Here is a 14,280-nt window from a genome sequence, read left to right as displayed (position 1 = left end):
CAATGAATTTAAAACTGGGGAGGGAGGGGGTCTGCCCCCTCCTGCCTGGCAGCACCTGATCTCTTACAGGGGGCTATGATACGCACAATTAACCCCTCAGGTGCGGCACCTGAGGGATTAATTGTGCGGATCACAGCCCCCTGTAAGAGATCAGGTGCTGCCAGGCAGCAGGGGGCAGTTATTACACAGTTCTCAGTATATTCTAACTTGAAGCATCTCCATCACTATGGGAACGCCTCTGTGTTAGAATATACTGTCGGATCTGAGTTTCACGATCTAACTCAAATCCAATGGTATATTCTAACATAGAGGCGTTCCCATGGTGATGGGGACGTTTCAAGTTAAAATATACCATCGGATTGGAGAAAACTCTGATCCGATGGTATAATAGGGACTCCTGACTTTACATTGAAAGTCAATGGGGGACGGATCCGTTTGCAATTGCACCATATTGTGTCAACGTCAAACGGATCCGTCCCCATTGACTTGCATTGTAAGTCAGGACGGATCTGTTTGGCTCCGCACGGCCAGGCGGACACCAAAATGACTTTTTCCTTCATGTCCGTGGATCCTCCAAAAATCAAGGAAGACCCACGGAAGAAAAAACGATCACGGAACAACGGAAATCCGTTTTGCGGACCGCAAAAAAAACCGGTCGTGTGCATGAGGCCTAAATAAAATAATACTTTAAAGAAACTTACAGATTTTTCGCCCCTCCCTGTTTAGAAAAGAAAGGAAAATAATTATGTTTAGATAACTGAATCATGTTAAATAAGCATTTTTATAAATGAAACATGTAAAAAGTAGTATTAAATATGTCTGCCACAAATTTCTAAAAATAACATATTTATATGTATATTTCATAAGTCTGAACTAGGGAGTCATACCCCGGTGAATTTGAAACTCTGTACATGGCTCACTGTTTGACTGATTTTATTGCATTTCAATTGGATTAGAATGAATTAGATTCTGTATTGAGTATTGACTTCTACAAAATATCATTGATAGGGCCATGTATGTAATTCCTTATTGTTACTATTACAGATATACTGCAGCAGGGAGACAAGTGCACTGCCTGCGCCCCTCTGTCTGAGTGCACATACATTAATTATGTCCAGACAGGTTGTATTTTTTTTTATTGTGGAGCCGGGCACAACTGATATATATGTATGTGCCCATAGGGCACACATTTGGCGTCTATAGACCACTAGCACTGTGACTGGACATAAAAAAGTAGCATTTTTCTGTCTGTTACTGTTTGACAACCAGCATCACATCTGATCCGCTGGATGTATATGAACAATTCCATAGAAAAATATAGGATAAGTTCTAGCTGCCGTTTCTCTGCACCACACTGGAGGGAAACTAAGCCGGATCACCAGATGTATCTAAAGTGGGCCTTAAACACTAGCATCTATGTCTCTGAACAATGCTCTTTTGGGCTTAGTTTCTCTTAAAAAAATCAAAGCTGATTCTTTACTGCTTTAAAAGCGTTAAGGTGTAGGGCACTAGACTATAAAAGATTCTCCTAGTATCCTCACGGCAGCACAATTACTTACAGTATCCTTATCTGCTCTAAAATCTATAAATCATTATATTGACTTATTTTGCCCTAGACAGCTACTGTAAAACAATCACCTGTAGATCATAGTGTAAAATACATTGTATATCAGTGAGGATATGGCTCAGTTCACATGTGTGCTTTTACATTCCATCAGGGGTTCCATCCCTTTTAAATGTAAGGTTAGAGCAGCAACAGAAACTTAACTGGAACTGTAATAGATCTCATTATAAGCCAATGTTTAAAGAGGTTATGCAACGATTAATGTAAAAAATGAAAATCAGATATAATATAGTATATGTCAAATTCTCATGCCAGAGCTAGAGCCAGCCCTGTACCTCACATGGATCCAGAACTCCCCTCTCTCAGTCAAAGCTTGCAGCTCATCGGCATGTCCTTGCTCAGGGGGCATGTCGGTTCTGCTGTAGCTTTTTCCCTTTGCTTTCTGCATCCGTATGTCTGTTCCACAAATTACAGAATATGTCCTATACTTGGCCACAAAATGAGAGGCACGGCCCCATTAAGGTCAATGGGTCAGCAAAAGATGCTGACGGCAAAAGGACCACATCTGTGGACTGCTAAATACATATGCTTGTGTACATGATGCCTTAATAGAAGCTATGGCTGGTGGCAGTTAAAGGATGGAACCGAGTATGTGGACAGAGAAATGAGGAAAAGAACAAACAGCAGGTGGCACTATACAGATTTTCTTGAATAACCCAGTGGATGTGCTAAACTTGTAATTACACCACGCAATAACAAAAAACCTTTTCGTCTGCTACTGGGAAAAAAACATTTGTCCTATACTAAATCGAGTGTGCGGATTACAAATCCGAAGTCAGAATTGTTGTAACACGTCACAAAATTTTGCTATGCATAAGTATGCCTAAATGAATTAAGCACTTGGAAAGCATTGAATAATTTTGAACAGAACGAGTTTTACTCCAACAATTACCTGATCTACATCAAAGTTTGAGAAGTAAACAGTGTATGAAAATGTAATGGAATAACAAAATTTCAAAAAGTCTAGTTTTTCAGTTTAAAAGTCTTGCGCCCAGTACTGCTAATAGTGCTTCAGGCATCTGCTTTTGCATTTGTGAACAGTCATATTTTCCCGTTGCAAAAACCAGCAGTAGTCCCCCATCATGTTGGGATTCCAGCGGCCTTGATACCTGTTCTCCATTGTAGAAATATCTTTATGGAACCGCTCTCCATGTTCGTCACTTACGTGTCCCAAATTGGGTGGTAAAAAGTCAAGATGGGAATGTAAGAAATGCACTTTCAATGACATTCGGCAGCCAAGTTGTTCATATGCTGTAAGCATGTTGTCTACTAATTCAGCATAGTTTGCAGCTCGTCTGTTCCCAAGGAAGTTCTGCACTACTAGCACAAATTCATCCCAAGCTGCAAGTTCCAGAGAGTTAAGTTTTGTTCTGAATGTGTCATCATGCAATAGTTTGTTCATTTCGGGGCCAATAAAAATTCCGGCCTTTATTTTAGCATCAGTTTTTATTGTGCTAAACCTTTCCTTCAAATACTGGAAACCATTTCCATCACGATCAAGTGCAATTACAACATTTTTCATTAAACCAAGTTTAATGTGAAGTGGTGGAAGATAAACTTGAAGTTGATCGACCAGTGATTTGTGTTGTACATTGTACTGACCAACTGTGTGCTCGACTCTGAGAGGCCACTGTCTCATTTTGTAATTGTTGTCATCACGACTGTTTTTGTATTTGATCATTTTCAAAATTAACTCCGTAGAAGCATGGGTCTCTTTCATTCCAACTTCATGAGCCAATGGAACAGATGGTTTTTCATTACCATTGTGCAACAAGACAGCTTTCAAACTTGTTTTGCTAGAGTCTATGTATAGCCTTCATTCATCGGGAACATGTGTACCATCTAACTCCATCATAAGACAATTTACATCAGTACAGAAACAGACATCGCTTTCCATTGCATAGTATGCAGCTAACTTGGTGTGTCGATGACGAAAGTGTGAAGTTGTGGGGCCTCGTTGTAGCAAATTCCATTCCTGAAGTCTAGAAGCTAGCAGTTCTGACTTTTCTTTAGATAATGACAGATCTCTTAGCAGATCATCTAAATCTGATCGGCTCAGCAAGTGCGGCTGACCCTCCAGTTGTTTTGGATCAGGAAATATCGTGTGGTACTGGTTTAAGAGCAGACTCACAGTCAGGATACTCAATTTGTGACTTGTGTCTCTTTGAATATCTGGCGATTTTAGTCATGCAAAAGTAATAGTCTGAATGGTGATTTTTCTGCTCATGCCAAACCATAGGCACTGCGAAAGCCATTCCTTTACTTTTGCCATTCAACCACTGTGTTAGCCCAGAGTAACACACAGTGCAACAAACATTAGGTGCCCAGCTTTTATCTTTATATCCAATTTTACAGTCAAAGTAATACTTGTAAGCAAGACGCACTCGCTTTGTCAGATTTAGTGGCGTAAATACCGGGGAAGCAGGGGAAGTGGCTGCCTCGGGGCCCGGGCTGACAAGGGGCCAGGCCCCGGCGCCCGGCAGCATGTCTTGTCAGTCAACTAACTTACTCCTCAACTTAACTTACAGCTGCCCAGCCTGACCTGCGTAACTGCGTTTAAGTTAGTTTTTCAGGTCAGACAGGTGGCAGGCCCCTTCACAGTGCGGCGCCAGTGACATTGGGGGCCTGGCCTGTGTGATCTGAGTGTCCGTCTTCCATCAATCATATCATCCAATGATAATCCCTCCCGGCCCCCGGGCCCCTCCCGCTCTGTTCTAGGCACACAGTCACACACAGACAGTCTGGCACGCCCACCGACTCCTGACCAGAGTAAGCAGCAGGCAGGCGGGGAAAAGCTGAGCGACAAGAGCAGCAGCAAGTTAGTAACACAGAGGAGGAGTGGCACAGCAGCGCAAAACGGCAGTTGCCAGCGCACATCGGTGAAGGAGTGACAAGACGACTCACTGGGCTTTTCAGAGGTAGTAATAGTATGTGTGCTGGGTGCCCGCTTGCTGTCTGCCCCCCTTGCCCATGTGTGCCCTGTGCCCACTGCCCATTGCCTTTGTGCCCCCCTGGGGCCCTTGCCCAAGTTGCCCTGCCTGGCCCCAGTGACTGTGCCTCCCTAGGCTCCCTCCCTGGTTGGCTGTTCAGTAGATCAGTGGCTGAGGCTGACCATTCTGTGTGCCCTGGGCCTGGTGGGCTTCCTTTGTCTGTGCCCGCCCTGGCCTGTGCCAGCTGCCTGTGCCCCCCTTGCCCAAGTTGCCCTTGTCAGCACAGCTGCGCAGCCCTGCCTGGCCCCTGTGACTGTGCCCTGCTGGTTGGCTGTATCAGGAGAGAAGTGGCTGACTATTATGTCTGCCCATGTGGCGTTTGTCTGTGCCCACCGTGGCCCAGGCCCCAGGCCACTGTCTGCTCCTTCCTGGCCCCTGTCTGTGCCCCTGGGCCCTGGCCCTTATCTGTGCCAGTCCCGGGCCCTTACCTGTGCCCCGTCCATGGCGATTGTCTGCGCACCCTTCCCCCCCGGCCCTTGTCTGCGCCCCCCCGACCCCTGTCTGCACCACCCTGCTTGCTGTTCTGCCATCTACTACTGTTTAGGGCTCATTTACACAAATGTATGCTGCCCGTTGCCGTATTGCGGACCGCATTTCCGGATCTACAATACACGATCAACGAACTACCGTGTGCATTCCGCATCATGGATGCGGACCCATTCACTTAAATGGGTCTTCAAATCTGGAGATGCTGAACGGAACACTACGGTAGCACTACGGAGTGCTTCCTGGGGTTCCATTCCATGCCTCCGCACCGCAAAAAGTACTTTAATGGGTCAGCGATCCCCATGTGGCTGGGTCACGGTCGGTGCCTGTGAATTGCGGACCGCAATTTGCGGTCCACAGCACGGGCTTCACACGGTCGTGTGAACAAGCCCTTATTTTGTTACTCTTATATACGCAGAGTGTGTACGCTCATATGTGCCATAATAAGCACTAGTACATGGCGGAACAGCGGGCAGAAAGGGGAGGCTACCATGTACTACAATACTACATGCTATAGACCATATCACCCCCCTTCAAAATGTTTTATATAAAGATAAGTAAACAAAAAAAAAGTCTAAACTATTAAAATATAAAATAAAAAAAATACACGGTTTTGGTGACCAACTACTACCTTCCCCCTCTTCCCCCACAACACACACATGCACCAAACAAAAATAAAATTGAAAAAGGGCCCATGCACACAACCGTATGCCCTCCAAGACATACAGTCCGTGAGCGGGCAATAAGTCCCGGAGCGCCATTGACCGTGTGCACAGGAGCGCACAGCATCATAGATTACTAAAACGTATGATTATGGGACAGTAGTGTCGAGCGCTGCCCACCGTGCAAATAACCTATGATGCTGTGCGCTCCTGTGCACACGATCAACAACAACAATCAGCCTGGTCTGGTCTAGATCGTGACTTGCCAAAGGAGAAGGGTTTACACAGGAGGGAGTTGCGAAGCACGCCGGGGGGAGGGGGGGGGGGGGTTAAAAAATTTGCTGTAGGGCCCAGTCACTTCTAGTTACGCCCCTGGTCAGATTCTTGCGCTGATCATAAGTAGTGTATTTGCGACATATGTAGCAGAAATTGTCTGGATCGTTAACACATTTGCGTTTATCCATCTTAAGTTTCAAAACTGATAGCACTATAACAGATCACTTTATCAAAATCTGTCCAGCTTCCCTTATATACTTACTGCTGACATCAGCCTTAGTGCGTCCGGACAGGTCTGGACATGTCCATTGGAATATTTCCAATATAATGCATTAATATTATAACTGAATAGGCTTTGCATGTATAACTTAGAATCTATCTGAGAGAAAATCTATGGCACACCAATTATAACTGATATTACAGTGTAGTTTTATTCATTCTTTTTGAACACTTTGCGTCACATTACATCCAATATTATTTCAAGGCATTTTTGGATATAGGGCCAATATCTGCTCTAATCAGGTTATCCCTGATGTTCCGTGATCGCTTGTAGCATGTTAGGGGTGGAGATTGGAATTCCTAGACATTAGGCTAGGCCTGGGTCAGTATATGCGATTGTTGGCGAACTATATTCAGAATTTTTTGTGAAAGTGGGTGGTATCTTAGGATGCACGGCATCCTATTCATTGACTTGGGTTTCTCTACTGGCTGGCTTGGTGGTATGTGTTTTGGTTCCATTGCATATTGGGGGTATCCTCGTTGAGTAAATTTTGTGGACATTTCTCTTTTTCTCTTCTCTTCTCTTTAAGAAGGTGTGCAGATCCCAATAACCAAAGAATTATAACTTAGAGTCTAGACGTGTGGAATCAGCGTGCTCATTTTAGTATAAATCACATGTTTTTCTCTCAGCAACAAAATCATTGTTGAGAGGTGTTACATACAATTATAAAAGTATTCATAAATAGCTGCTGGTTTGGAAAACGTAGAATATTTTTCACAGGACAGAACTTGATCTACAGAAAAAAAACTGGGGTCCAGAGTCATATGTGATCTAGGCCATCATCTACATTGAAATTAGATACATGTGAAATTGAGTCTGAGATATGGAAATCAAACTGATAACCTGATGCAGTCATATAGTCTTTGTATGTTGCTCTGGGATATGTGGAACATGTAATTTTCTTTTGAATCCTTCTATATTTTGTCTATAAGTGTGGAAGGTTGGTAGAGCACCCAAACAAGTTTTCCCAGGTTAACACAGAAGATAAGGGTTTGGAGCTCTCCTCTACAAACTGCCAAACCTTATAGGATGCAGTGAGCAGTATTAGAAGGAACACTCCAGACATGACTGTGACCTCTCCTTCAGGCTCTGCACTTAGTATAACACAATGGGGCAGTGTAACTTTAGACTAAACAGTCTAAACATGCAGCAGATATACAGTATCAGAGTGGCTCATGCTGGATCATAAATTTGGTGCATTCTTGTCTAGAATAAGTTTATAGCACCTATTAGTTGTCCTAGTTTTCTTATAGTGCTCTTTGAAAATAAAAGCTACCTCGTGAATGGTTGCTATGGGCAACATAGTTTTTCTCTTAGACCGTTTTCATAAATCTTCCCAATTGTTGAGACCCTAAGCCACATACTCTTTCCAGTAAGCAATGCTCCTTTCCTGCTAAACCATGCTCCCCTTTTCTATTGAGGGGCTAAACGTGTCTAAGATACTTAAAGAGGATCTGTCTCCAATTAAATAAATGGAAACTGAGTATTAGCATTGCCCCGCTGAGTTTTACTTTTTCTTTTCTTTTTCTATCCTTGCATTCCTGAGTTCATGGCCAATATGAATACTAAATCCATCACTGCCGTGCTAAGTAGATGGCCCACCATGAGTCTTTACTTGAGGGGGGAGAGGTGATTTGCTTTCCTCTAATGCTGTAAAGTCACTAGAGACAGTGCCAGAGCGGATAGCTCAACAGTGCCAGAGCGGATAGCTCAGGGATCTCACAAGCGGTCCAAAACTGATCAGGGGAGGGATAGCTGCCTTTTTCCCCAAAAAATTTGTTCTTTTGTTAGTACAGCAATATACAGTATTTCCCTCTATTCTGCAGGCTAATTAAAGGCCTGCTTAAATGTGACAAGTGACAATCACACCCACTTTCCACAACCACGTATTTAATGATCACATCCATCAGCCATATTTATCTGAAAAGTGGTGGGCAAAGATCAATCTTGAGTAGTTATTGCAATAAATTTAATTGTCTGTGGACCAAGTGCAGTTACTAATAGACCTACCAGGAAACACTTATGAATTGAAGCAAAGGAATTAGAGATTACAAGAGCGCACAGCAATAAATAACTCACAGGTAAAATGTATGATAGGGAAAGTTAGTAAAATATTTGCAAACCATCCAACTAGTCTAGAACATGGTGTACTGTATCTGTAAGAAGAGATGTCTACGACAAATCAATGTGTGGGATTTAAAGGGCATCTGTCAGCAGATTTGTGCCTATGAAGCTGGCTGATATCTGTCTTGTTCCCATGCTCATATGTCCCCGGAATGCTGAGAAAAATGAAGTGTTAATATATGCAAATGAGCCTCTAGGAGCAATGGGGGCTTTGCCATTACTCCTAGAGACTCTGATCTTTCTGCAACTGCTGCACACTCTGCACTTTGATTGGCAGGGTCAGGCAGGCGTGATGAGGTTTTCACTGCCTGGTCCTGTCAAAGTGCAGAGGGCATGGCATTTGCAGAGAGAGTGGAGGCTCTAAGAGCAAGGGCAATGCCCCCATTGCTCCTAGAGGCTCATTTGCATACAGTATATTAATTTAAAACATCATGTTTCTCAGCAATGAGGGCACATATGAACACTGACCAATACAGATGCCTTTAGCTGCGAAGAGCACATGTAACAAGTCAGACAGTTTCATAGGTACAGATGCCCTTTTACTATGATCACAGCATAGTGCTATTCCCAAAATGTAGATAAAAATAGTGATTTTTCTGAACCTTTTTATCGGCGCTGAAAACAGGAGGCAGGATTCTTGCGTGATATTTTTAAAAGAAAGTGGATTTTTATTCTTTTGTCAACGCGTTTCAAGGGCGCACAGCCCTCTTCATCCGGACAATAAAAGTGCGCCCTTGAAACGCGTTGACAAAAGAATAAAAATCCACTTTCTTTTAAAAATATCACGCAAGAATCCTGCCTCCTGTTTTCAGCGCCGATAAAAAGGTTCAGAAAAATCACTATTTTTATCTCCAATACTTTATCTCTCTTGCCACACCTGGGGCAGAGAAAAGGAACCTTGGCAGCAGTACAGGACCTCGCATGCTGGACGGGAGAATACCAGCAAAAGCATCATACAGCTGTTGTGGCTCTACACAACAACAAATGGTAAGCGCTTCTTGTATAAAGTGCATTTAGACTGTAATACAGCCACACACACAAGGCGCGGCCTCTGGTCTCCTTTGTCTCTTTTCCTTTATTCCAAAAATGTAGCCACCTCACCCATCCTCTGTTGACCATAAGTTGATTTGTCATAAATTTAGCCATGTGCATATTATATGTGCGACTCAGGCCTAACTTTATAAACTAGACTTGGTCAGAAGCATCTTACTCAATGAGGTAACACTCGCTTAGTATGGCACGTATAGTAAGATCAGGAGTGTTATATACTGCAAGTTAAAACCTACCTAGCCGTGCCCTTAGAAACATTTCTACATTTGAGGGAAAAATGGACCCAATTTTTTATGTCAAAAGTTTGAGATTTTATTTTGATTTGGGTATAATTACTATGTTTTCTGACATACAAAAAAAATGATAGAAAATTATATAAGGATCTCTTCATCCAGTTGGTTAAGCCTCTATAAGGAGAAAACTATTTAATTTCAAAATGTTCTTCAGCGCATTTCACAATCAGTGAAACTGATCACATGCAGTCTGTGCTAAATTGCCTTGTTACGCAGGATATCATTAAAGTGTTATCTCCTGAAGGAGCAATCAAATGGACTTTGAGTTTTAAGTATGCTCATAAATACAGGTAAAGTAGATTGCAAATTTGTTTATGTGCATAACAGATGATTATTTCTGTAATCTTTGTTCTGGAACTAATGCCAATAAATTATGACCCTAAAATTAGCAAATATAATAAGTATCATTTTGCAGCATTAGTTTATGTACATATTAACGGATCATAGAGAATATCGGATACTGGTATCTCTTTTTCCAAGAATCACTGCACAGGCTGTTCTGATGTCTTATTTTATGATCTACATCTCTTTAGATTATGGCTTCCTTATTCTAGGTCTCTAGAGTCTACACAAGCATATGTCGTGTAGTCATGTGATCATTTTATTTCATTGGCTTCTAACCCTCGGTGACTGAACTGGTGTAGAACAAATGGATATATTTGTAGATAAGAACCATCAATGCTGCCCATTTCTGGTTGATTGGATAGCAGGAGTAGAAGTACAAAACCCTCTGTGCTAGTGATACAACATTTTCATAGGCAGTGAACATAATGATATCATCACAGTCCATTGTTCCCATGCACAAGGGGACATCTTATTAGGCCACTTTCAGATATGTGTTTTGGTTTCAGGTTTTGAGATCCAGCAGAGTATCTCAAAACCTGGGCAAAACTGTTCCGTTTTGCTTACGCACCCGTTGCATTAGGATTCGGTTGTGTGAAATTTAAATGGAACAAACCGGATCTGTCACTAAATATACTGAAAGTCAATTGGTGACGGATCCGTTTTTCTAGGATCCTAAAAAACCGGATCCGTTACCATTGTTTTCAGTGACGGAACCGGTTTGTTCCATTTGGATGACAAGACACAAAACTGTCCGGTCACAAAACGGTGTGCTAACAGAACGGAAGGCATCCTGATGCATTCTGAACAGGTTTCTTTCCATTTAAAATGCATGGGGACAAAACAGAACCGTTTTGGCCCGGTTTTGAGGTCTTCTGCCAGATCTCTAAACCGGAATGCCAAAACGCATACATGAAAATAGTCTAAGTGGTTAATAAAGCAGTATTCCATAATATGCCATAAATGTCTCACAGATGTGAGTTCCACCTCTGGGACCCACACCTATCTGTAGAATGTTGTCCTCTGACCCTGCTGTATGTGGCGGCCAGAGATGGCTGGGATCTTGGAAACAGTCAAACTGGCTGTGCTACACTGTTTCCGTAACTCTATTAGAAGTGAATGAGAGTTACAGAAATACCATTGCACAGCCAACCCAGCTGTTGCCCTAATGCGAGACATAGGAATATCCCTTTAAAGAGGACCTGTTAACCACAAAATGCAGTGCAATCTGCAGGCAGCATTTTATAGAGCAGGAGGAGCTGAGCAGATATATTGTTTTATAGGAAGAGATTCAGTAATTTATACATTTAAATCTCAGCTGTTTCTGGGCTCAGTTTTACACGGGGGAGGTGTTATCAGTGATTGATAGCATTCTCTGTGTGTATAAGTATGTATCTGAGATAACTGTCAGTCACTGATAGCTTTACACTGGGGAGGTGTTATCAGTGATTGATAGTATTCCCTGTGTGTGTATACATATACAGTCAGGTCCATAAATATTGGGACATTGACACAATTCTAACATTTTTTGCTCTATACACCACCACAATGGATTTGAAATGAAATTAACAAGATGTGCTTTACCTGCAGACTGTCAGCTTTAATTTGAGGGTATTTACATCTAAATCAGGTGAACGGTATAGGAATTACAAGAGTTTTCATATGTGCCTCCCATTTGTTAAGGGACCAAAAGTAATGGGACAATTGGCTTCTCAGCTGTTCCATGGCCAGGTGTGTGTTATTCCCTCATTATCCCAATTACAATGAGCAGATAAAAGGTCCATAGTTCATTTCAAGTGTGCTATTTGCATTTGGAATCTGTTGCTGTCAACTCTCAAGATGAGATCCAAAGAGCTGTCACTATCAGTGAAGCAAGCCATCATTAGGCTGATAAAACTAAACCAACCCATCAGACAGATAGCAAAAACATTAGGCAAGGCCAAAACAACAGTTTGGAACATTTTTAAAAAGAAGGAACGCACCGGTGAGCTCAGCAACACCAAAAGACCTGAAAGACCACGGAAAACAACTGTGGTGGATGGCCGAAGAATTCTTTCCCTGGGGAAGAAAACACCCTTCTCAACAGTTGGCCAGATCAAGAACACTCTCAATGGAGGTAGGTGTATGTGTGTCAAAGTCAACAATCAAGAGAAGACTTCAGCAGAGTGAATACAGAGGGTTCACCACAAGATGTAAACCATTGGTGAGCCTCAAAAACAGAAAGGCCAGATTAGAGTTTGCCAAACGACATCTAAAAAAGCCTTCACAGTTCTGGAACAACATCCTATGGACAGATGAGACCAAGATCAACTTGTACCAGAGTGATGGGAAGAGAAGAGTATGGAGAAGGAAAGGAACTGCTCATGATCCTAAGCATACCACCTCATCAGTGAAGCATGGTGGTGGTAGTGTCATGGCGTGGGCATGTATGGCTGCCAATGGAACTGGTTCTCTTGTATTTATTGATGATGTGACTGCTGACAAAAGCAGCAGCATGAATTCTGAAGTCTTTCGGGCAATATTATCTGCTTATATTCAGCCAAATGCTTCAGAACTCATTGGACGGTGCTTCACAGTGCAGATGGACAATGACCCAAAGCAAACTGCAAACGCAACCAAAGAGTTTTTTAAAGGAAAGAAGTGGATTGAGCATGCATTTCACTTGCTGAAGACAAAACTGAAGGGAAAATGCCCCAAGAACAAGCAGGAACTGAAGACAGTTGCAGTAGAGACCTGGCAGAGCATTACCAGTGATGAAATCCAGCGTCTGGTGATGTCTATGCGTTTCAGACTTCAGGCTGCAATTGACTGCAAAGGATTTGCAACCAAGTATTAAAAAGTGAAAGTTTGATTTATGATTATTATTCTGTCCCATTACTTTTGGTCCATTAACAAGTGGGAGGCACATATGCAAACTGTTGTAATTCCTACACCGTTCACCTGATTTGGATGTAAATACCCTCAAATTAAAGCTGACAGTCTGCAGTTAAAGCACATCTTGTTTGTTTCATTTCAAATCCATTGTGGTGGTGTATAGAGCCAAAAATGTTAGAATTGTGTCGATGCCCCAATATTTATGGACCTGACTGTATAGCTGTCAGTCCCTGATATCTGTACACGGGGAGGTGTTATCAGTGATTGATAGCATTATCTGTGTAAGTGTGTATACATAGATAGGTGTCAGTCACTGATAACTGTATATGGGGAGGTGTCATCAGTAATTGATAGCATTCTCTGTGTGTATAAGGCCTCATGCACACGGCCGTTGTTTGGGTCCACATCCAAGCCGCTGTTTTGGCGGCTCGGATGCGGACCCATTCACTTCAATGGGGCTGCAAAATATGCAAACAGCACTCCGTGTGCTGTCCGCATCCGTTGCTCCATTCCCTGGCCCCGCTAAAAAAATATAACATGACCTATTCTTGTCCGCGCTTTGCGGACAAGAATAGGCATTTATATTGAAGGCTGTCCGTGCCGTTCTGCAGATTGCGGAACGCGCACGGACGCCATCCGTGTTTTGCGGATCTGCAATTTGCGGACTGCAAAACACACCACGGTCGTGTGCATGAGGCCTAAGTGTGTATACAGAGATAGCTGTCAGTCACTGATAGTTGTACACAGGGGAGGTGTTATCAGTGATTGACAGTATTCTCTGTGTAAGTGTGTATACTGAGATAGCTGTCAGTCACCATAGCTGTTAAGTACTGATAGTTGTACATGGGGTGATCTTAAGTTCTTAAAAAGCAGACGTCTAAATTTATAAATTGCAAGTTTTACTGCATCTTTTCCCACAAAACTATATATCAATCTGCTCAGCTCCTCCTGCTCTATAACATTTTTTTAATCCCTGCATCTTGCCTGGAAATATCAAAAGGGACAGGCATATTTTCAAAGTATTGGGGTCTGAGTACTGAAGCCCCCACTGATCTCTAGAACGAGGGGAGAGAAGTGGGTGCAAATCCAGCTCTATCTCTTATTGCTGCACAAGATAAGTTCTATAGGAGTCTGTGGGCCCCACCCTGTCTCAGCACTCAGACCCCCATCGATCAAAATAGATCGATATATCCAGAGTTTCTTGAAAAATTTGTGATACTTTAACCGCCTCCGGACCGCCTAACGCAGGATCGCGTTCCGGAGGCGGCAGCTGCAGGCA

The 14,280-nt window shown here is 42.8% G+C and overlaps 1 protein-coding gene across 2 annotated transcripts in view; it reads right to left on the bottom strand.

The window, feature by feature from the left end:
- Positions 1 to 14,280, bottom strand: part of SLC15A1 (solute carrier family 15 member 1) — a 126,817-nt gene that overhangs the window by 54,196 nt on the left and 58,341 nt on the right. For both annotated transcript variants that reach the window (XM_040421996.1, XM_040421998.1), the window contains exon 3: positions 702 to 718. In XM_040421996.1, the coding sequence (XP_040277930.1) occupies positions 702 to 718 (17 nt within the window). The remainder of the gene's footprint in view (positions 1 to 701; positions 719 to 14,280) is intronic.

This window comes from Bufo bufo, chromosome 3, assembly GCF_905171765.1.
Source record: "Bufo bufo chromosome 3, aBufBuf1.1, whole genome shotgun sequence".
Taxonomy (NCBI): domain Eukaryota; kingdom Metazoa; phylum Chordata; class Amphibia; order Anura; family Bufonidae; genus Bufo; species Bufo bufo.
This window is presented reverse-complemented; position numbering and strand designations above follow the sequence as displayed.